This window comes from Hypomesus transpacificus, chromosome 6 (genome assembly GCF_021917145.1).
Source record: "Hypomesus transpacificus isolate Combined female chromosome 6, fHypTra1, whole genome shotgun sequence".
Taxonomy (NCBI): domain Eukaryota; kingdom Metazoa; phylum Chordata; class Actinopteri; order Osmeriformes; family Osmeridae; genus Hypomesus; species Hypomesus transpacificus.
Window position 1 is genome coordinate 3,135,558 of NC_061065.1, and position 23,321 is coordinate 3,158,878.

Here is a 23,321-nt window from a genome sequence, read left to right on the forward strand (position 1 = left end):
AGGCCCATAAGTCCTGCAGCTATGTGACACAAGGTTTAATGCAACAAATAATTCTCAACTCTGTTTCTGCTGCTGCCGTGATGTGTGGATTCAGACTTGGGGAGAGAGAAAAACTGGGAGTATGACCACCCATCCAGGGCTAAGTAGGATGACACTGTTGTTGTTGATGTTATTATAGAAGTCAAGATTTAGGAAAACTGGGAATGCATTAAGTCAACGGATAGATCCATAAACCGAGCGATGATAACAAAAAATGCACATGACTCGAGCTAAAATGTAAGCGTCTCTGTTTATTTCAAACCTCACAAGGTAGGGTAAGGGATTACAAAATAACAGTGCTCAAACCGTATCAAGGAAGGTAGAGGAGAAAACAATAGATCTGTAGGGGAAACTTTGAGAGGGTCATGCAAAAAGGTGTGGGAGAAGGCCTCCGTAATAATAGCACCCTTTGTGAAAAAATAAATCCAGCTGTCAATATACTGTAGGTCAGTCCAAAAATAGTAATGAATGTGCATAGAAAGAAAGTAATGACTATATAGTATATACTTGACTGTTGACTACAGACACAAATGCACTGTAAATCCACTCTGTCCAGACTCTGAGCACAAAGCAGAAACTTTTAAACAAGTCTTAGCCGTCAAACAGTCCACATCCAATATGACAGGTTAAAACTATTCTAATACAGTGGTGTGTTTCCAAATAAAAGCCACGCCTCACACCCTTCCTGGAGCTGTCATTCAAACCAGGCGTTGCTAGACACAAGGCCTTAAAACATGACCTCTACACTGTAGGACAAACATACACACAGCACCGAGAACCACGGCTCTCATAAACCTGGAAGACAAAAGACATGCCTTGTTTTCCATCCAGAGAAAATTAGCACAGTACAACTATTACATTGAATCAATTAAATACAGTAGGCAATTAAAAAATAAATACTTGGGCCACTCAGTGCATACAGTACAATAGGATCCAGCTAAATGTGGGACAGGGTCTTCCTTTTTTTATTGGCTCAGGTGAAAAGTACCTTTTTTTTGTTGCAGATGGTTATCATGTACATAAATTCACAAGCTGTGGTAAATGTTTTAGACCTTTGTAAAAATATAAAAGATGAAAGTTTCACTCCCTACTATAGACCTTTATCATATCCAAACATATTGTTGAGCACCAATATTACGTCTAAGTACAGTACCAGTCAAAAGTTTGGACACATTTTCCCACGGTAGCAACCAGACATTTCAGTTATATTATGTGTGTATTGATTCAATGCCGTATGTTGTCTAAGCTGTGCGACCCCTTCAAAAGAGCATGTTTATTTTTTCTCTCACAATCGACTGTCAAATGTCATTCTTCCTTATTGAGGAGGATTTATTGTAATCATTGGGTTTTTAGGTTCAAAAGCAATATAGTATGAAGTCTTTATAAATGTGGTATACTATATAATGCAAAGTCACTAGAGAACAAGCCCAAAGGACACTACGACACAAATATTATAATTGCACGTGCGAAGCATTTTTTTTTTATTAAAAAAAGCAGTCTGTCTTTCCCACACCGAGTCAGACCAATGAAGATCTATATCCCTTGCCTTCGGTTAAAGATCTCTCCATGTGAATTTTGGCCTCAGTCGAGTCAGGATGATTATGGGGCATATCGTAACATCAACACAGTCCTTTAATTACAGTGTGTGTGGCTGCCTGTTGCCTGGTTTTATCCAGCGTGTTTTATTCAAGCACACATTTTGTTGAGATATACAGACTCAGCCAAGGGTCACACAGCACATACACAGGCAGCCATCTTCTGTCAGTGCATTCTGTGTGGATTACACTTACAACAACACTACAGGTCCCTGCTTTCCCTTCAGATGTCATTACCGAAACACACTTACAATAACATGATCCTCAAGGGCAAGCTAAACAGGTATTTTTGGATTTGAAATTTACATATAGTGTTACTCCAATCTAGTTATGAACAAATAGTCCCTCACAGCCTGTGTGAGGAGAAGCTGTGTGCAAAGTGGCATTTTGTTTTTGGAAACTACTAAGAGACTGACTGCTGAAGGGGAGGAGTAGATTATACTCCACAGCCTGGTTGGCTGCTGTCGGCATGCAAACGGCCAAATCAGACGCAAGCCCTCTGGTCAAACATGTATTAAGGCATCAATTGAGGCACTAGCAAACACAAGGCAGAGCAGCCTACGTCCCTGCTGCTTAGCTGAAGGGATGGGGAGTTTGAAGTGATTAGGTGAGGAGTTTACTACTTTTTACCCTGACTTCGGAAAATATGTCTCGTTTGAATCCAGCAGTTGGACTCAACTTATTTCATAGCCCTGTGTTATCTTGGAACAGCTGAAAAGACTACTGCACCAAGAAAACGTTACCTACAAGGGTTAGACACTACAGTAGAGTAGGGCAATGAGTGAAATATCTCAACCAGACAAAGGTACACTACAGTAGCAGGCAGTGATAATCTTAATGGAACTGTACAACAGCAGAAATGTGCCAAACATGATAGAAGCCTGCTCTTCTATCTGCTCCCAGTACTCATGCAGTACTAGGTTTTTATGGCTGTTAAATCTTATTTCAATGTATTACTAAAGTGATAATGCAGATGGTGGATGTGGGGGTGGAAAACCAAGTTAGACAAGAAAGGTCAAGACAAAATGGGACTGTGAGATGTTTTTCATGTATTTTTTAAACAGGGAACTAAATGAAACCAACGTACACAGACAACAACCGACACACACCATAAAGCAGTGACACAAAATTTAAAAAACACAATTTCCCATTCTAATACCCAGCCTTGCAGCACTTAACAGCATAACTGTATGCATCAAAAACATAGGGCCCTACCTTGCTGGTGCAGAACAATAAACAAAATGTTTTAATACAATATAGCATGATAGCATGTCAAGCATCACATATTTGAATGTTGAATACATCAACTGTTTATCTCATTAGGAAAAGCTTTAAGAAAAAAAATGTTTTAGAAGATCCACATGAATGTTACAGCAGATTTTGTTCCAAAAGGGCACATTTTGCACTGGCAAAAACAGCCGTAAATCTACAACAATTAACAAAAAAAAATTGCTTCAGCAGAGAGCTGGATTTATTTTTTTTCTTTATTAACAATATAAACACATAATATCAGACTCTCAAGTCGCATTCCACTCCGAAATTATTGCACAGTAAGCCACTACAGGCTCGTCATGGTCACCCCTATTAACCCCGTATAAAAATAGAACAAGAACATTAACACACCAAACAAGTCTTCATCTTTTCTGACAGGCACTGCCATGGCTGGCTCGGCCGGAGCCTGCAAACATAAACGTGTGTTTGGAGCTTGCGGTGAGAGCTGGAAGAGTTCCTCTCACTGGTAACTTCTATAAGCCCACAGAGCAGCTTGCCTTTTTTCTCTGAAAGCAGTTCATCTGTTTTCCTTCATGTTTTTCTCCTCATCGATCATGCATGGACAGCTTCCCACTGACCACTCCTCTGTCGAACACGTCTGCTCTTCTGGGACAGCAGCCAGTTGGGAGTAGCAGGGATTCTGCTGTTTCTTATCGTCAGTGACCCGGGTTAGGGTTCCAGCCCTCCGGAGACAGTCCCAGATGAGCAGGAGGGGATTCTCAAATAAAGTGCCTCTCTCTCTCACTCCAAACTGGACTAGTACCAAGTAGCCAGTAGCTCTTACACTGTATGTTGCGTGCGTGTGTAAGTGTGTGTGTGGGCAGGATGGTTGCCTAGACAATGGTCTCCACCCCCATCAGCTTGGGAGTGAGGATGCGAGGCGTTACGCCGTTGTTGAGGTCCTCCTCGAACTCCAGCAGCTGACCCATGAAGTTGAGGTTGGGTGAGATGATAGGCCTCCGGGTCTTGACAAACTTGTACGCGTCAGTCATGGTCATCCAGGTGTGCTTCATCAGGAAGGCGATGACGATGGTGGCCGAGCGCGACACACCCGCCTGGCAGTGGATCAGCAGGGCCTGACCTGCACACTGTGCTTCCTCTGCAAACACACAAGAGGAGGTATATACGTAGGGCTCCACATACCCGGGGAACAACAAAGGTATCTTAGACGCACCATATAAACACTTAACACATCCAACAAACAAATTAAATGTGAAGTCTACAGCAGTTTTTGTAATCAAGTGTGTGTCTAGCGTTCACTTTAAAACACAGTATGCCTGAGAAGTCCATAGTTACACGCCAAAAAGCAGCCAACGTTCTGTACATAGCCTTGGTTCAATAATAAAGTAGTTTGAATAGGCCTCAACCTCACTCAAGCCCCTGCTAACTCAACGTATATTCAAATGTATATTTTAAATGACTGACATGACAAACCTTGTCACATACCGTGTGGAGGAAACCCAATTCCCTCACTTATTTGCAAGTGACAGTAGCACTGTGGAGGCTCGGTACATACCGATAAATTCAAACGCCTCCTCAAAGTATTGGCGCAGGTTCTGCTTGTTGCTGTCAGTGGCGGGCAGCCTCTTGTAGTTGAACAGGCCTGTGTCGTAGTGGTAGAGGGGCAGGTGGGTGGTGACATTGAGGATGAAGCTGATGTTCAAGCGCTGCAGCTGGTGGAGGTCCTGAGCATCCTGTTCGTTCCCCAGGTACAGGAATGGCAGGATGGGGGTCAGCTGGGCGTTCTCGATGTCTGGGGTGGAGGGCAGGGAGTGAGGTAGTGCCCCCGAGAGGCCGGAGGCCCCGGCGGAGTCCAGGCCCTCGTGCAGGTGCAGCGAGTGGTCACACAGGTGCTCGTGGTTCTGCCTGAAGAAACTAAGGCCTCCTGGGTAGGTAAAAAGGATCAGAAACAGGAAACAGTCAAACAAATGTTTAGAACTGAAATGTTTCTGTTTGTTGTGGGGGTTTGTCAGGGACACAATAGTGCAGCAGACAAGGAAAATTGTCGTCTGGAGAGCTTCCCCCTTCATCGGTCTGAGGGAGAGAGATGAGGGAGAGCTCCAGGGTAGTCGCAGACAGGCAAACATAAGGATGATAACGAGTCTCACTGGACAAATAAACCATAGAACTGTGAGTGTGAACACTGATCAGGCTTATGTTTTCAGTTACTTTCAGTTCTTCATTTGGGAGACCTTTGCACCTGTCGCCATTACATCATTAGGTGGGGAGGTGAGGGGTGGGGAGGTGGGGTGGTGAGGTGTGTATTGGGGAGGTGAGGAAAGGGATGGGGAGGTGAGGGTTGGAGAGGTGGGGTGTGTGTTGGGGAGGTGAGGGGGCACACAGTGGCCCAGGGTATCAGTTCATGTATTGTACACGTTACAAAAGTTCAAATCCTGTCTAGGTCACTGTTTGGGATCTACTGATCAACTGTCAAGCGGAAGAACATAAAACTTAAGAAGGTCATAAAACAGCCACACTGATAGGCCAGTGAACAAACAAATTAGCAGTTAGGTGGAGGGTTTTAACTGTAAAAGCTAGTTTTGTTCTCTGCGAAGGTCATTAAAAAACAACAACAGTTAATCAACAACCAATCAAGCGTGTCCTTTGGGGATTAACTTTTCAAGAGTTAAATGAATAATGTGGTCTTTTTCACCACCACCTTAATATAACAATCAAGGCTTCTCTCTTATCAGGCTAGAATTCCCTAACAATGTGATAACATAGTTCATTTTCTGGCTTAATAAACACATCAACAAATGTGTGTATTACACCAATTCTCAACCATTCAAAGTATCTCTGAATAAAGCTATGTTATTTTTTCTTTTAGGAGGCACTCGATTGGTAAATTTACATTTACATTTATTCATTTAGCAGACGCTTTTATCCAAAGTGACTTCCAAGAGAGAGCTTTACAAAAGTGCATAGGTCACTGATCATAACACTGAGATAGCCCCAAACATTGCGGGTAGCCAAACATGAAGCATACCTTGTGAAAAAACAAAATAAGTGCCAAAGGGAAGAACCATAAGAGCATGTAGTTAAACAAGTTACAATTAAACAACATGAACCTCAAAATAGTGCAAGAGTGTACCTGTAGAAAAGCAAGCAACAGTAAAAATATTTCACAGCGAGTACAAGAATTTTAAATCAGTTACAGCTAACCAACAAGAGCAACAAGTCTCGAAGTAACAGTCATTGTGATCCTGGAGGAAACTAACATCAGGTCCAGCAAATCATTCCTAGGTACCTTTGTATTCCCGTATACCGTTGTATTCATTGTGTCTTGAGCCTTTTCTTGAAGGTGGGGAGACAGTCAGTGTCTCTGATGGAGGTGGAGAGTTGGTTCCACCACTGGGGGGGCAGACAGGTTCTCTTATCAGAGAACGATGGGGAGAAATAAAATAATCTTCCGGTACATTTTGATGAGATCTGTGAAGTGTGACTATTGACACTACTATTGGCATCTATCTCATTGAAGAAAGTTGAGTGTCTCTCTCCCTTTCAGAATGCCCGTTCCTACTCAGAAATGATTTATTTACACAGCACGCTCCCTTGTTTCCAGAGCTATCCATCAGAAATGGGTTCACACTTAACATAAATAATAGAGTGTTTTGATAAGACCTGTGGCTGAAACATAAATCAAAACTAAACTTTGGGTTACAAAATTTAAGACAAGCTTGGACTAGAGACTGCTACCGTTCTCAGATCCAGTATGTCACGCAGCAACATTATGGTTCTGAGTCATGTTCAGCATGATATACTACTCCAAGAATAAAACTGATGACATGGTTATCTTCCTACCATGAGATAAAAAAATAAAGGCCTTATCTTTCTATGTGTTTTTGTAATATGTAATGTTTTTGTTGAATCCATTCTGAAAAGCGACAAATCATTTTAACATTGACGTAATCTTTGCACTCCGATCTTGAGGGGGGCCACAATAATTAAATAAAAAGCGCCACTAAGCACACAATCAAGATAACAAATAAGTGGCTTTGGGACAACTCTGTAAATGTCCTTGAGTGGCCTTGCCACAGCCTACAATTGAACCTGATTGAACATCTTTAGAGAGATCTTAAAATGGCTGTGCACCGACACTCCCCATCCAACCTGATGGAGCTTGAGAGGTCCTGCAAAGAAAATGGGAGAAACTGTCCAAAAATAGGTGTGCCAAACTTGTAGCATCATACTCAAAAAGATTTGAGGCTGTAATTGCTGCCAAAGGTGCCACTTTCTCATTATGGGGTATTGTTTGTGTCGAATTATTTTGAAAAAAATACTAATGTAATCCATTTTGGAATAACTTAAGCGCTGTGAATACTTTCCGGATGCACTGTATATAAGGCTCCCACATCACCATTAGCCTACCTCTTGCACTAAGAAAAATAAGAGAACCCTGTTTCATTCTACACTTTCATGCTTTGCATTTTGAAGGGTAAATAAGTAGCAAGAAATGTATGTTGTGTGCTTTTGAATCTATGCAATCTTCGATAGTAAGTACGCATCCTTTTTTTCAAATATACAAACATATCAGTTGAAAATCTTGTGGTGTTTGGATGTTTGATATTAGTTTAAACAGTTGGTTAGGAGGGATACAGTAAAAAACTAAGAAAACTGCCCCAGCTGCAATGGACGCAAGCACACCTCACAATTTCCCCAGAAATGGTACCCTCTCTAGTTATTATATATTATTATAGAGATACCATTGTAGATATATCATTATTGAACATATAACACTCAGTTGTTATTTGTGTATTGCATATGTTATTTACTACATGTACCATCAAACATGTTTGGGTCATTCCACAAAAAAGATGACAATTTGTGTTTTAACAGAAAAAAAAAAAAGCTTTTTAGGTAACATTAAACTAAACTTACAAGTTGTTCATATGTGATTCTATTCATGTTTTTTTTAATAGTATCTAGCATGTCTCATTAAGAATAAAACGTATAAAAATCCAATGTTTATAAAATCTTAACTTTGTTATAAAGTGCACACTGTCTTTTTACTGATCAAAGTTTAATTTTTAATTTTTATAAATGATTGTAACATGTAAAAAAGCTATTTGTCAGTGTTCTTCAGTTTCTTATCTTCTACTCTGGTTAAACTCTCCAATAAAATAGTTGTACTGTTCCTCAAGTAGTAAGATGCTAATGAAATGACATTGTTGGCCTAGTATGAAGACCATGGTACACACACTGCCTTTCTACACAATGTTTTCTAATGTTTTACATTGTTAAACACAAGGGGAAGATCCCATGTCATCCCTGTCACCCTAAATCAACCCTGTTCCTGTCAACCCTGCTATCGTCAACCATGTAATCGCCAAGCCTGTTACTTTTCCACAGGGACAGTGGAGTAACCAGGTTGGCATGAATACATTTATATTTTGCACTACACAATCAGTCAACCCTGTTACTGTTACGTAATGTCCTTCATTTGTAAATATGTATTTAATATTTAAGTTATTCCTATGTTTTACCAATAATAGCACATGTTATTGTTTTTATGTGTATGTAAAGTAGAGAGCAATCATCAAACCTGAAAATGTATAACAATCTGTAATAAATGTGTTTGCTTTGACGCAACATTAAAAAAATAAAATGTAGCTTATAAACTCAAATTAACAGGAGACAGTTTATGCTAAACATAATACTGATGTTTCAGACCAATAATCAAAACTGTGTCTGCCGATAAATTACACGTTGGTAACCCATAAGTCGATGGGTCTTAACTTCACATGCTTTCCTCCATCTACACAGTGTCAGCAGTGTTACTGACAGTCAAACATACAAGCGAGATACAGGCTTGATGAAATTAAGAATGGATTCAAGCAGGAGCTGAATACTTCCATTTTAGGGGAATTAAATCAGGAAAAAAAACAAGACTGTCGCATAAACCGCTCCGTGTTATCCTCTACATTCATAGACAGAGACAGAGGGTGTTCAGATAAGTATCTTCCATCAAAGCACTAGAGGGGGAAGAGAGAGAAGGAGAGGAGTGGAGAAGAGAGAGGCGTGGGAGGATAGAGGATAGTATCAAGGTGCTGTGATCTCCTTGCAAGAGAGGCAGACTAAAGGTAGACAAAAGTCCCTGTCCCAGCCCCAAACTCAGTCGACAGCCCCAGCTTCACAGACACACACACACACACAGACACACACACAGTAGATATAAAAAGGGCATAGACCCAGGAGCTGCTGCCTCAACAGGACTCCATATTTACCGACAGCTGCTTCCCCATCTTTGCTAAACGTGTGTGTTTGTGTGTGTGTGTGTGTGAATCGTGCATGTGTGTTTTTGTGTGCTCAAGTGCGCTCATTTGTGTCTTGCTACACTGAAAAATAGTAAACTTTGTATTGATTGGATTGTCCAAAACACTGTAGGGAGTGACTATTCTCTTGGGAAGGATCAGCTTTTGTAGTTTTACTGATATCTATAGATATAATCATATACAGTAGCAAGGTTTCACACAATGATTTACTGTGTAATGACTATGAGTTGACAATATAAGTTTACAACACAGAGCAAAACAAGTCTCTAAAGCTACCCTAAAGCAACCATGTGGATTTTTCTCAGAAGATAGAAATGGGAGAGCTTAAACAAATTACTTTGCAAATCTGCAAACCCGTCAATACACCATGGAAACGGGTTAAATAGCCCTTGAAAAGTATCGGGACTGACAGACCTTGCAGTTTTGTAAACAAATCTCTCTATCTTTCCCCTCAGGCCCAAAACAGAAGTCTCAGAAATGTAGCTCCTAATTATAATATCCCCATGGCTTCGTATACAACACCCTCTCTCCTTAACCCGCCAAGCAGTCCTGGTGTTTCTACCGTCAAGTTCCACTAAGAATGTCCTACCTTTGAGAACGATGGGATCCTTGCCCTCCCTCTTTAGTGACTCCAGAACCACGTGTAGGGGCTGGGAGGGGGTCACCCTGGAGGGGTCCATGGTGTTGTCATCGTAAACCACGATCTCTTTGGAGAAAATGCCCTTGTAAGAGTCCTTGCCTTGGCGGCAGGAGATAAGGTCCAGCATGGTGATTTTGCCCTGCTGCAGCCTTCGCCGGCTGATCTTGTCTGAGCAGTTGATGTGAACGGCCCCCTGGATGTGGCTCTTGTTGTACTCCATGAAGGGCCTGCAGTCGATGATGACCGGCAAGGGCCCCACGGGGTGGCCCATGGGGCAGCGGGCCATGCGCCTGGCCAGCTCATAAGGGTGGATGACCCGGACGGGGGAGGCCTTGGGCTGGCCCGGGCTGTGGCTGTGGCTGGTCAGAGTCTCATGGTTGCTGACCATAGGGATGGAGGCCCCAGCATAGCTGAGGTTGGGGCTGCTGGCGCTCACCTGGCTCAGGCTGTGGGCGTCCTTCTCGTAGGTGCTCACCGAGCAGCAGCTGCCACTGCTGCATCCACACGACAAGGAGCGCGTGGAGCCGTTGGATGAGGGCATATACGTGAGGTTGGTCGCCTGGATCTTCACCACAGTGGCGCTGATGACCGTTTTGCCGTTGGAGGTAACAGAGTCCAAATAGCTGGTGTCCAGGCGCAGTCGAAGTTCCTGAGGTCGGATCGGCCTTGGCAGCGCCACCACAATTCTGTCGTCGAGAGGAGATGGAGGCATGGGGAGGCTGAGAGCTGACGTCTACTGAGAACTCAACAAGCCTGCGTCTACAGGAGGAGAAGAAAGATCCAGAAGAAGATTCCGTCAGGGCTAAGGGTGCACAGAGTAGCAGTGCCAGAATATATCCACTGAAGAGGGCACTGGACCATTTATTTGCTGTCATACAAAGTAACAGTCAATCTTAATTGTTCCTACACAATATCAAGTCGTTTGGAGATTGATTGAAGACTAAATGATTGGCTTGGATGACATTGCTCCTGAATGAAAACATTCTTATCTGTTTAAACATCCTGCAAAATAGTAAACCCTTAATAGCAAGCAAGTATCAGCAACATACTGAAGACAGTAATTTGAATAGTTTGGTAACACATAAACAGGAAGTGTCTTGAGGATATTCTGCACATATGTACACTACCATTTGAACAGTCAAAAGATGGGCCTTACCATAAATGTAAAATCTACACCATCTATGAAAGCATCATGTGGGAAATTTATTTTCCAGCATAGTAATGCAGTTTGCCTATTTGGCAAACAGTAGGATTTACGCTATTGTTGAACAAAGGTTATAGTATCGGTGTGACAAAATACTGCATCAAGGCATCTTACGCCGCAGTTTGGTCTCTCCCTTCACATCACATCTGGAACAGTCATGGGTTGAGAGAAGCTGATTTCCCTCAAACGTTTTAATAAGCCATGTCCTCACACATTAAAGACAGACACTCAAAATCGCGGAGCCTGACCATAGTGCATTATTCCCAACAATTTTAGATGCTGGCTACAGTAAGGACAGGGGAAATCCTTCAAGATCAATTCATTCAAGAAAGCGGCATGAGGACGTGCTGGGAATGTGATATGGGTAGCTTATTCGATGCACATTGACTGAATCGTATTAATACAATTATTCACTTTAAACACAGCAATTATTTAACTAAATATTATTTAAAAAATGTGATAGGATGCCTATAACACTGTCATTGCTGTAACCAAATTCAAACTTCACGTATGTAAACCAACATTTATTCAGAAAATAACACCGATTGACTGACTGCATGCAATCTGCTACATTATATTTCTGTATTTCAGTATTTGTAACAATATTTGCGGTAGCCCATGCTCCATCACGTGAATTTAGATAACGATGCCTTTTCATGTTGCATTCGTCAGTAGAGCTATAACCGTTCAATTTTCTCAAGTTGAAGGCTAGACAATATTGACCCACACCCTTAAGATCACTAAAGTTTACTCACATTTTTTAAAGTAATATCTTGTGCGCTCCGATTTAATGTAGACGTATATTATTTGCGCTCACAGAAAATGTTGACACCATTCAGCCTGTCCCAGTGCCGTGGGTACGCAACATTTTTACTTTTACCCTGGTCCTCTGTAATAATATACACGGGGGTCAGCCAACCTACTGAAGTCGCACTCTAAGATTGACGCGGGTATAAGCCAATAAACGACTTCATTAATATTAAATTAACACGTTATATATCGTGAAAGCCAACCCAACAGTGGGCGGAGGGTGTTCGCCGGCTGTTAAATCAGCTTTCCGATGCTAGGACTGTCGAATGAACAATGCTCATAGTCCCATGTCCTACTAGGCAGGGGTGATGTCATTGGCAACCAATCAAATGGCTCTCTGGCGTATAGGGGAAGAGCAAAGTCGACGTTGGAGCCACACTACTGATTGATTCAGCTTGATTGATAGGATGCACGGCTTTGGACACTGAGGTGTAACATATATAGTCTAAAACACGCTCTCACACATTCTCTCACTCACACACAAACGCACACTCGTACGTATTTGGACAAACAGTTCAACATTTACAATTTAGTAAACTAAGTGAAAATGATCCATAATAACATCAAACATTCACAGTTAGAACTTCGCAAAGTTGACTGCTCATGCCAGTGGGGATCAGACAAGAGGCACAACCCCACTTAATACAACAGACACGACTCCTGAACTGTGTAAAAATGTGAGGTAACATTATGAAAGGCAAGTAGCGATCTTTGGCAGCAGCCCCACATAGAAAGTGCCAACTTGGCTGACAGCATGGCCCCCACATGTCATGACACATGTCATGGTGTAAGGGTCTCCCAACACCAAAGCCAGAGTAACATCTGAGCTGGCTATAAATATCCATTGGCAGCCGTGAACAATGCAGGGCATTCAAAATTGCTTCTATTCTTAGCATCTGTGCAGAGAGCCCTTTTCAACATAATATTCCAAACTGACTATGGTTTGGGTGTTGTTGTTTTTTAACTCAAACTGATAAAAGTTGATGGGTGGGCCATAATAAAAGGGAAATAGCATGATCACATTTACATAACATTCAAAGTAAGTAAGTACTCAACCGATAAGTACTCAACCGTTGATTGAATACAGCAGCAGCACTTATCAATAATGTGAACACAACTCGTAGATTTGTCGCTCATCAAAGTTAGGTTTGTGCTCAAAGCATGGCTAGTTTGGCATCCTTGTTTGTGTACACTTACTTGGCGAAAAAACCTGATTCTGATAGTTGAGCTCAGTACTATAAACCCACTGTGATCATGAAATGGTCAACAAAATTTCACATTCAACAATACAACTACATCTGAAAGTCTCAATATAGTAGCTTTGTCTTTACCCAAAACAATGTCTACATGATATCTAGTTCACTTATGTAAACTTAACTGGTATAGCCTGGTAGCACTCTGGAAGGAAAGTATTGGTTCACTGTTGTCAAAGAACTAGTAATGCCTGTGGAGGGAGTTGCCAGTATTGGACTAAGACAAAGAATGATGAAGTATGTTACTGTAATAGAATAGTTTTTTTTCTTGTTCATCTCTAGAATGCTGCTGTCACAACAACTGACTGATCCTTTTACTTAGGTACTTGGGACTAGAATGCCAAATTAATTCTTATTAAGATAAACTGAAATTCAAATAAGGAGATGTGTTTTTTTCTTACTCTGTGTGGAAAATGTGACAGTTCACACTGTGATATTTGTCAGCCCTAAAGCAACAGGAAGACCCAAACCACTTCCTGTGTTCACTCACAAGTAGGCGGAGAAACAACGTAGGCAGTCACATTCAGACCAGTACAAGATGAATTTATAAACTGATGTAACCCTAGATACAGGTTGTACTCACAGAGAACACATACATCCGTTAAAAGTAAACCCAGTAGACCATGTTCGAGTTACATGATACTTGTATGTACAGTTATGGCTTAAAGAACTGGCAGTGACCATTTTTTTGTTCTGCTTCAATTGCCGTGGTGTTGATTCACATTGTTTCTCTATTATTGTGCAGAGTGATCAGATGGATTTTAATAAAACCTTCACTGGCCCCCCAAAAATGACTATATCACAAAAAAACAAATTTCACAGTTTTTTGGCCCTAGCATAAAATGACCAGCTAACGTCATTTCATTAAGTCCTTTCATCATCATATAGGAAAGTATGAACAAGTTCTAGTCAGGTGAAATCACTTTATTATTCAGATTGGATTATAAAAGCAGATAGATTGATATAAAAGGGGGGACTAAATATTTGTTTTTACATTTTGCCAATAAAAGCCTTTAAAACATATTAAATGTGTATTAATGTTTTCCAGTATACCATAGAAACATGTGAAAGTATTATCTACAAATACTGAACTAGCAAACTTTGCAAAACACAAAATGTGTCAATGCTACTACCTTTTCTGGCTTTTTCATTTTTTATACACTTGTACATTTTGTTTTACTTTCACTATCCTAATGCTACAAAGATATTAAACATAAATACACTGTTAAAATATGAACCTATAACATATTTTATGGTCCATATGGCCATTAATTACAAGTTTAAACAATTTTCCTTAGCAATGCTGTATATTTATGAGATGATAAGATGATGCTGCTGCTTTCTCAGAGAAAATGGCACAGATGGGCATACTGCACTCAACAGCTTGAAAAGCAACATGTCCAGTGATTGGAAGGAGAGGCTGTGCCAGAGATTCAACAGTCTGTCGACCTGCGCCCCCATAACTATGTAGCATTACTGTGTTTTCATCAAATTTGAGTCTGTGTTACTTTGCTACACTGGGTTATTTTACAGACTGGGATGAAATTGATCAAGAGACAATGGGATGAGTTAAGGAATCCCTTGCTGCAACCCATTTTATTTCAACATGCGATATCACTACTTTAATGGCAAAATTGATTTTGTTATGTTATGATTTTTGTTTTACAATACTTTACAGAGAATAGATTTGTTGTTTACATTGAAAGTCTGTTGTTTGCCTTGACTGTAAGCAGAGACCGGTGTCTGACAGATTCTTGACTAAAGGCCTGGTTTACATCCAGCCTTAGCAGCCTTATCCCTGTATTCATAACAAGCCCAGTTTGTGCTCAGTATTATTCATTCAACCAGGCATTTCCTTTAGCCCTATCACAGTCACTTAGCAACTGCCAAATATTATTTTGTTAATAATAAAAAGAAACACACTGTCCTGGAGGGGTTTAGCACTGGGCAGATTTTTGAGGTACTGGACCCTCCGTCATGGGACGCAGTTCATTTCATGCATACTCTGTGGAGAGCATTCTCCATGCTGTTCAAATGGATCTGGACTTATGAGATAGATCCATAAGGTCATGGACAACAATCACACACATTGCACCAGAGGCCTGTTCCATAAAGCGAGTTTACCGAATAAGCCAGACTTATGTCAGTTAGTCAGACTCATTTCTTGTTAATTCGGTTCCATAAAGCTAGCTCAACGTAGTTCGAACTCGGTTACCATGGCAACTTAGGCTACGAAACTAGTCTGGTCAGGGTCAGACTAACTGTCAGGCTTAGCGTGACTTGGTGCTTAACCAGACGTCCCTGTAACACTGACCCAACGGGAAGACAATGATTTACCACGTATATTCTCATTTTCTTATTCTCATCAGTTCAACATTGATAGAAAATCTACGTAAATAGCCTACATAGGCTACAACATTTAGCCTAATGCATTAAACATTGATGAACAATGCTTTGATAGGCTACGCACCATAGCCGTTAAATGTATGGATGTTAGTTTGTGATTTCAAATGTTTAGGCATCAGGCATAGGCCTACATCTCAATATAAATTATCAGAGTATAATTATCATAGCAATATAATTGTTAACAGTAGCCTACAATTGCAAAACAAACCTAAATCCGCCCTCCATTTCCCCGACACAAAACCCATGTTAAAAAGTTAGCACTAGGCTACTGGATAATGTTTTAATTAATAGTAGGCTATTTATTTTAAACAATGTCAAAAAAGTCAATTTAGATTAGTTTAGAGGGTAATTAATCAACGAAGGTCTTATCGTTCATGACGTCCATCATGGCGTGTCATTTTACTTTGATTGAAGCGGTGGATGAAGAAGCTGTCATTGTACACGATTTAAAGGGGACGTTCTTTCTGGAAGAAGTCATGTGGCCGTGTGCATTGCTTTTGCCGTGGTGGATTGTATGATCCATGTTTTACCTCTCGGGCTGTTAAAAAATAGGGTGCACGCGCAATTAGCTTGACTACATAAATCTGACTTGAATTAGTAGGACTGCGTGAGCTGAAATTGGCCTTTATGGAACCGCTTATGGGCCTGTTCCATAAAGGCCGCTCAAATAAGTTGGACTTAAAGTCCCAAACCAGACTTGAATTAGCTTAACATGTCAAGCGGGGCTAAAGCGGTTCCATAAAGGCCAATTTCAGATCACACAGTCCTACTAATTCAAGTCGGATTTAAGTAGTCAAGCTAATTGCGCGTGCACCCTATTCTTAAGCAGCCCGAGAGGTAAAACATGGATCATACAATCCACCACGGCAAAAGCAATGCACACGGCCACGTGACTTCTTCCAGAAAGAACGTTCCCTTTAAGACGTGTACTATGACAGCTCCCTCATCCACCGCTTCATCAAAATAAAACGACGCCATGATTGACGGGAACGATAGGATACGTAGGTCCTTTTTTGGACCTTTAGGCTACTTCGTTGATTAAAAAACAGACGCCCTCTAAACACAAGTTACATTTACTTTTTTTGACATTGTTTTAAATAAATAGCCTACTATCAATCAATACGTAACCCAGTAGTCTAACTTTTTAACATGGTTGTGTCGGGGAAAATGGAGGATGTAGCCTATGGATTTAGGTTTGTTTTGCAATTGTAGACTACTGTTAACAACTATATAGCTATGATAATTATAATCAGATCATTTAGATTGTGATAGCCTGATGCCTAAACATTTGAAATCACTAGGCTACGTAACGTGGCGTGTAGGCTATCACATCATTGTTCATCATCGTTTAATGCATTAGGATAAATGTTGTAGCGTAAGTTGATTTTCTAAGTTAAGTTGTAGGCTAAGTTGATTTTCTATCAATGCTGAACATGAAAATGAGAATATCCGTGGTAAATCATCGTTTTCCCGTTGGGTCAGTGTTACAGGAAGGTCTGGTTAAGCACCAAGTCACGCTAAGCCTGACAGTTAGCCTGCCCCGGACCAGACCAGTTTTGCAGCCTAAGTTGCCAGAGTAACCGAGTTCAACCTACGTTGAGCTAGCTTTATGGAACCGAAAGAACTAGAAATGAGTCCGACTAACTGACATAAGTCTGGCTTATTCGGTAAACTCGCTTTATGGAACAGGCCTCTGGCTAGACGTCAGAGCAGTGCACATGAAAAATATGTATCCACATACGTCTCCTGACCTGTGCCCCTTTTCCTCAGCTGAGACGTGGGGGTCTGTCCCTGAACACACACACACACATCCTCCTTTTAGTTGAGTAAGTATTTGAGCAGGCATCTGTACAATATTTCATACTGTAACAGATAATTGTTTATTCTTTAACAATTTCAACTGTATGATAGGGATGTAGAAACAATCATATTTGTTTAGTATTATCTCAACTTTGGCAACATGTAGTGCAACAGTACAACAGTCAATTGGTATATTACACTGTTACAATGGGAAGGGTTGCTATACAACATAACCAACTATCAAGAAGGCCAGCAAATAATTATATAACACATCAAGAGCTGATCAGATGACAAAACACATTTCTATTCTTGTTATTACTGTTCCACTTCTCTGAGCATGACTTGACTTAACTGTGCTTGGCTACTGACTAACTAGGTGAGGTCACCCCATTCTATTCATTTTCCCTTTTAAACAAGTGGCACTATGTCGCCAACCTGATGACAGTGCAATTGATGGTATGGGATGAAAAAAAAGAGTGAGTAGAAGAAAAAGAGTGAGAGAGAAAGAGAGAGAAGTGTAGAGAACAAAGGAGAGAAGAGGGTTCAGTGTTTCCCACAGATTAGAAAGCTATATGTGGCGGGGGGGGGGGGGGGGGGGGGGTGTTGTTTCATGTCAGACCGGGGGGGGGGTCGAAATAATTCACAAAATCAATCAACAACAACAAACAAATAATTTCTGCATATGCAGGTAGCGACGCTGCATACAGGGTGCTAAATAACTATTTAACTGGTCGGCTCCATGACGCCGGGTAAGTAGCTAGCTCTTGAAACTTCTCACCAAAACAACGAAGGGGAACCTTCGATTAAGACATGTCCGTCGGTACCTAGCGAAAAGTAGCCTCAACTTTCCTAGACCTTTAGCTACGGCACTAATGCTGAAGGCTCGCTGATGTAGCTGTCGGTCTCACTAGAACGGCGTATGCATCGTTGCTAACGTGTGCTGACGTAGTGACTGTGTGTGTATGTGAGAAAGACGCGTGCGTGAAAGAGACGGAGGGAGAGCAGGGAAAGGAAATGCAGCTGAACGAATACGCTGCGTGTTTTTACCTAAATAGCGAAAAAAAAAAATGTTTACGAAACGCAATGTGTGGCGGCCGGTGTTGATTCTGTGGCGCACCGCCACAAATTAGTCTATGTGTGGGAAACACTGGGGTTAGCGAGTGAGTGTAAGAGAAAACAGAGAGAGAGAGAGACAGAACTAAATCCCAAGCAATCTTTGTGGTCCGCTGATGGAGTCTGGACAGCAGGATGACAGTGGTGGTGCCTGTGACAGCAGTGCCCTGAGTCAGAGGGTGACATCAGTCCCTCCCTGCCTGTCAGACAAGTTGGAAAAGGGCTTAGTCCCACGGTCCCATTGTGCTCTGGTTAATGCTGTCATTCAGCCTGCCACCAGGCCTATTACTTGTTAATCTGACCTCACACTGTTTCACAGCACAAAGCCACACAAACAGTTAGTAGAAGAGATGACTCAAAAAAAGACAGATGACCATACAGTCTGTCTATGGTACAAAAATATGCACAACTGGTCTGTGAAACAGGGTGGGGGAAAGGAAAGTGCAAACGACACACGCATTCATGCACTCACTGACCATGAATCATAACCAAACTCATGAGTTATGGATAGGGTCAGGGACATCTGCCTTGCTATTTCAATAAAAAATGTCATTTGAGAGTAAAAGGAAGTTGAGAATAAACTGAAATCAACTTAAATGAAAGGCCACACATCTCTTTCAGGATGTAATGGATATGGAAATGAGGAGACTGCACCACTGTCAAACTACCACAGTCCTTGTGATGTGTCTTCATAACTGGATTTTCCAACCACAGAACACCCCATACAGACATGGCAGACACATGAACACACTCAGGGCCATGTTGAGGGAGTTGTGGGCTCTTTGCCTCACAGACCAAAATGAAAATGAGTCACACAAAAGTGCACAAGTTACTTGATAGCCTGATAGTATACATATAGTTGCTGCTTCACAGAAAAGCATTATCAAATGGTGATTCAAATGACTAAAATTAAGATTTTTTGACTGAATTCCATGGATAGAAGGACTCTTTAGACAAAAGTATGTACAAACATTAAACCCTCTGTTGACTCTTTCTCTAAACCTTTAGGTTATACTAAACATCACCTCTTCACAGACAGTGAGGCTTGTCATAAGACTCTAATTGACCATATCTGAATTTGTTTTACTAATAACTGAAACACTTTTAATTGTGTTTAAATTCAAAGCTGTCACCCTACTACCCTCTAGCCTGGCTGCCAGCCCAACTTCTCCCCGCCCACAAAAAAATTGGTCGGGAAGTTGGGTCTGGAGGGTCTCGTATTGGGGAACAACTACAGAAAAACAGAATCTGGGCGTACCAATGAAATTGCCAAGGCGGGCTTTATACGATGATGGACAGATGATCAACAGTAACGTAATCAACAACGTCACGAAAGAGCGCTTGGGTTGAATTCGTTTTCAACAAACAACATATTACGTTGCTCTGATTGGTTGTAGGTTTATCCAATTGAGCGAAGAGGCATTTGTTTTACGAGTTCGGTTGAAACACGCCCCGTAGTCACAGCCCAACGGAGAGTTTTCAGACTCATATTCTGACTAGAATTATGAGTATGACAACGTCAGGCTAACTACCCTCAGCAATAGTACTAAATTCCTGTGTCAGGTACCTTGACTGCCCCCTGGAGGGAGGGAAGGTTACCTCTGACTTACCTGTGGTGTACAATCAACACTACACACCTCAGATGACCTTGTGGCTGAGGTTCTGGATACATTTCTGAGTAGGACAGCTGTCAGAAAAACCAAGGTGAAAGAAACAATGATATCGTTGAGCTCATTCATTTCAGCTGTTGCATGTCTGTCTGGCTTGTGACAATAATTGATTGCTGATATAAAAACTGTTTAACTTACATAGTAAAAACCCTCCCAAATGTTTCCCCTCTTTCCTTGGCCCATTGACTGGACTTGATGGAATTCAAAGTGACAATGTGATTTCCACTTATCTCGTGCAGGCACGCAATAAATTAAATGTCAACCTTTCAGGTGACTGCTCTGTTGACCGAGGCACATAGGATTTCTACGACTGTTTATCAGTCGCGGAGCCAAAGGGGTGGCCGGGGTGGCACTGGACCCCCCTGATATCGGACTGGCCACCCCAGGTGCCACCCCAAAATGTAATTCGCTATCCCTGGCAACTGGATGCTGATTGACATTAATTTTATCTTGTTAAAAGAAGCGTTTCTTTTGACATCTGGCAGTGCATTTTTTAAATCGAGGATAGTTCTTGATCACAGTTCACCAGTCAGTCACAAATCACTATGCCAGCGTCTGATACAGCGCCAGCGATGGAAAACAAGAGCATCATACAGTTATCGTTTTAAGGTTTAGCATTGGGGTCGAGGCTTCCTGAACAAAATGTTGTGAAAGTAGAGTTGCTGGGCCGCAGAGCCATAGAAAAAGATGCACATTGGCAATTTGGTTCCATAACAGATTCAGATAAGAGAAATGAACCTAAGGCCTAGCAGCGAAGTTCCTGCTGTGGTGTAGTTGATTCAATTTCGTTTTTTTCCATTTTTATTTATATAGCACACTTTTAAACAACACAGTATCATTTAGCCATTTGAAATCTATTGTAATGACATAACTAGGTCAGAAAGGAACAATCGTCCAGGCATAAGATGAAGTTCCCGATTGACGTTTATTAACCACACGGTACACAGGCACAGTAAGCCAAACCGCTGTTTGGCCCTAGCCCACGCTAAATAAAAGAAAGGTAGCCCACGAAACAATTGTGACCGTCTCTTGTGAAACCCAGACGTAATAGAAAGAACAGACGCTAAACCTGGTCTTGATTTCGAATGCCCCAACCCCCCTGCCCAACCCCCCTCCATACCCGTTCTCCAACCACCAGGATTCCCAGCGTCCAAACATTCTGGGCATTCCCATGATTAGCAGACAGCAGGCTGATTGGCATGTCGGGCCCTGCTAACACTACTGGTAAACAACCAACCAACAGCCTAACATAACACACGTCTTTCGGTGTGGGTCGCTACTCGACACTATTTTTGTACTTGTACTAAGATTCTTTAATGAGATGCCTTATCAATTTACTAACGTTACAAAATATGTTTGTAACGTTTGTTTGCTATTGTATAATGCCTGTTCGAAATACGTATTTCAGTGTAAGGCTAGCCATGATCTAGTAGTTGATTGAAGATAATAATGGGAATATGTTTAAGATTGAGATTGGACTCAAATGTGGATAATTGGATGTGTAAGCCTACATGTTATTTTTGTTGTTCACTTCAAACATTAAAAGAAAGGGTGAGATAGCAGACTTCTTCAAAAAGCTGAGCAAACAGGATCTCAGACCTCAGAGCAGCATACTAGTCAGTCACGCCAAGTTTAGCCTGTGTAGGCCACACATGTAAGCCTACACAAAAGTTTTTCCCCACATAAAGCCTCACTTTAAAATGTTGGTTGTTGATTCATGAGTGTTCTTGTTTTGATGGCTGTGGCATTTTTTGTGTGAGTATACACTACAAGTTATGTTTTAATGTAAAAGAAGGATCTAACCTGGTTAGACCCAGATTATACAGTGTATTGTTGAAAACAGAGTGACCAAAGCTCCCCAGTTTGTGAGTAGCCTACACTACAGTGTGTGTAAGAAAAGACGAGTTGCAATTCAGATGTAGAGACACAGTCTATTCATAGTTAATGTATAATTTGATTAAAGTGACCCTAGTGGACCATACTAGGCCACCCTGAAGAACTCAGGTTTAAGTGAATTTTAATTTATATTTCTCATCAGCAATCATATGAATAATTAACACTGCTTATATGCCAGGCTAACATTTTCAATCTTTATCCGTGGACCCCCTGAAGTGGCCCTGGCCACCCCTTGGCCACCCAAATATAAAAGTCTGGTTCCGCCACTGCTGTTTATCAATCTGAAGAACGATTAAAAAGCACTTGCGTTATTGAGAAAAACGATTGGCCTCTTGCCAAGCGTCTTGCGAGAACGGTCTTGCAAGATCGCGAGGAGGGGGAATGATTTGAGATGCGCGTGTTCTTGCAATGACTTCTGGGGAATCAGTTGCGTTCTCGCTGACCGAGTCACCATCCGATGCATCCTCGATAAAAGGGGCGGATCAAGAACATTTACGGGTATTTTTGGCATTCTTGGTGACATTCTTGGTGACTTGGTGACTTCTTGGTGGACTGTCTTCCAAGATGGCGTCCCCATTCATTTCTATGAAAAGTGCTCAGTGGCGCAGTGAGGCAAGCGAGAGCGCGAGACTGGACGCGGCCATCTTTCCACTTCCGTGTCTTCCGGTTTAGCTTTAAACGGTGGCTCTTTTTTTCCCCAGCTCCGAGACCTCGTGCACGGTTGCAACTAGCTGTACATGTCATACTTTGCGACAACCAGTCGCAAGCATAGATTTATATGGTTACGAGCGTGTGAGCTAAGGCATTGCAGTTGCAGAATCTATGGGCAAAATGGGGTACAAGTCCGATAAGAATCAGACACATGATGCAAACTTAACGGAAATGTATTCTGTCATTGTATAGTATTCCTTTCACTTGTTTTTTAGAAATAGGCTATAGGGCTAAATATTGGGCTGTTCTAGATGAAACTCATCACATGTTGCTTTTTTCTTCATGATACGAGTATGATTTCCAACGCATTGTATCGGATTAAATAAACTGTTAACATGCACAGTTCCGTCGTTGTTCTCGCCAGGCATAGAAAGCTTAATAGCTATTTTGGTAACCGAAATCTTCCATAATGCAGACTTACCATAGCTTACTGTCAACTTTATATTCAAACGAAATGCCACGAAATTCACACTACTGCCTTCAATTTCACATCAGTTTCGAAATGTGACCTGTTTTATATGTTCAACCTCGAAAACCAAACGTCTATTGATGGATATAACGTGATCTAACAAGACGTGTTAATAATGTAATAAATAAAAGCTTGAGAAGTGTGTCTAAAATATACCTTATTGAACATTTG

At 41.4% G+C, this 23,321-nt stretch overlaps 1 protein-coding gene across 1 annotated transcript; it reads right to left on the minus strand.

Annotated features, from left to right (window-relative positions):
- Positions 1-270: 270 nt before the first annotated feature.
- dusp10 (dual specificity phosphatase 10) lies at positions 271-12,103 on the minus strand. The gene is made up of 4 exons (XM_047021803.1): positions 11,778-12,103; positions 9,768-10,577; positions 4,423-4,791; positions 271-4,005 (listed from the first exon to the last, which is right to left on the minus strand). Exons 2-4 carry the CDS (start codon positions 10,528-10,530, stop codon positions 3,740-3,742), a joined length of 1,398 nt encoding a protein of 465 aa, XP_046877759.1. The 5' UTR covers positions 10,531-10,577; positions 11,778-12,103; the 3' UTR covers positions 271-3,739.
- Between the last annotated feature and the right edge of the window lie 11,218 nt (positions 12,104-23,321).

Bases quoted from the DNA above. Each gene is read 5' to 3' on its own strand.
- dusp10 (XM_047021803.1), bottom strand. From the start codon at position 10,530: ATGCCTCCATCTCCTCTCGACGACAGAATTGTGGTGGCGCTGCCAAGG. The intron at 4,792-9,767 runs GTAGGACATTCT...TTACCTACCCAG, and splicing joins GGATCCCATCGTTCTCAAAG to GAGGCCTTAGTTTCTTCAGG. The intron at 4,006-4,422 runs GTATGTACCGAG...GTGTGTTTGCAG, and splicing joins GGAGGCGTTTGAATTTATCG to AGGAAGCACAGTGTGCAGGT.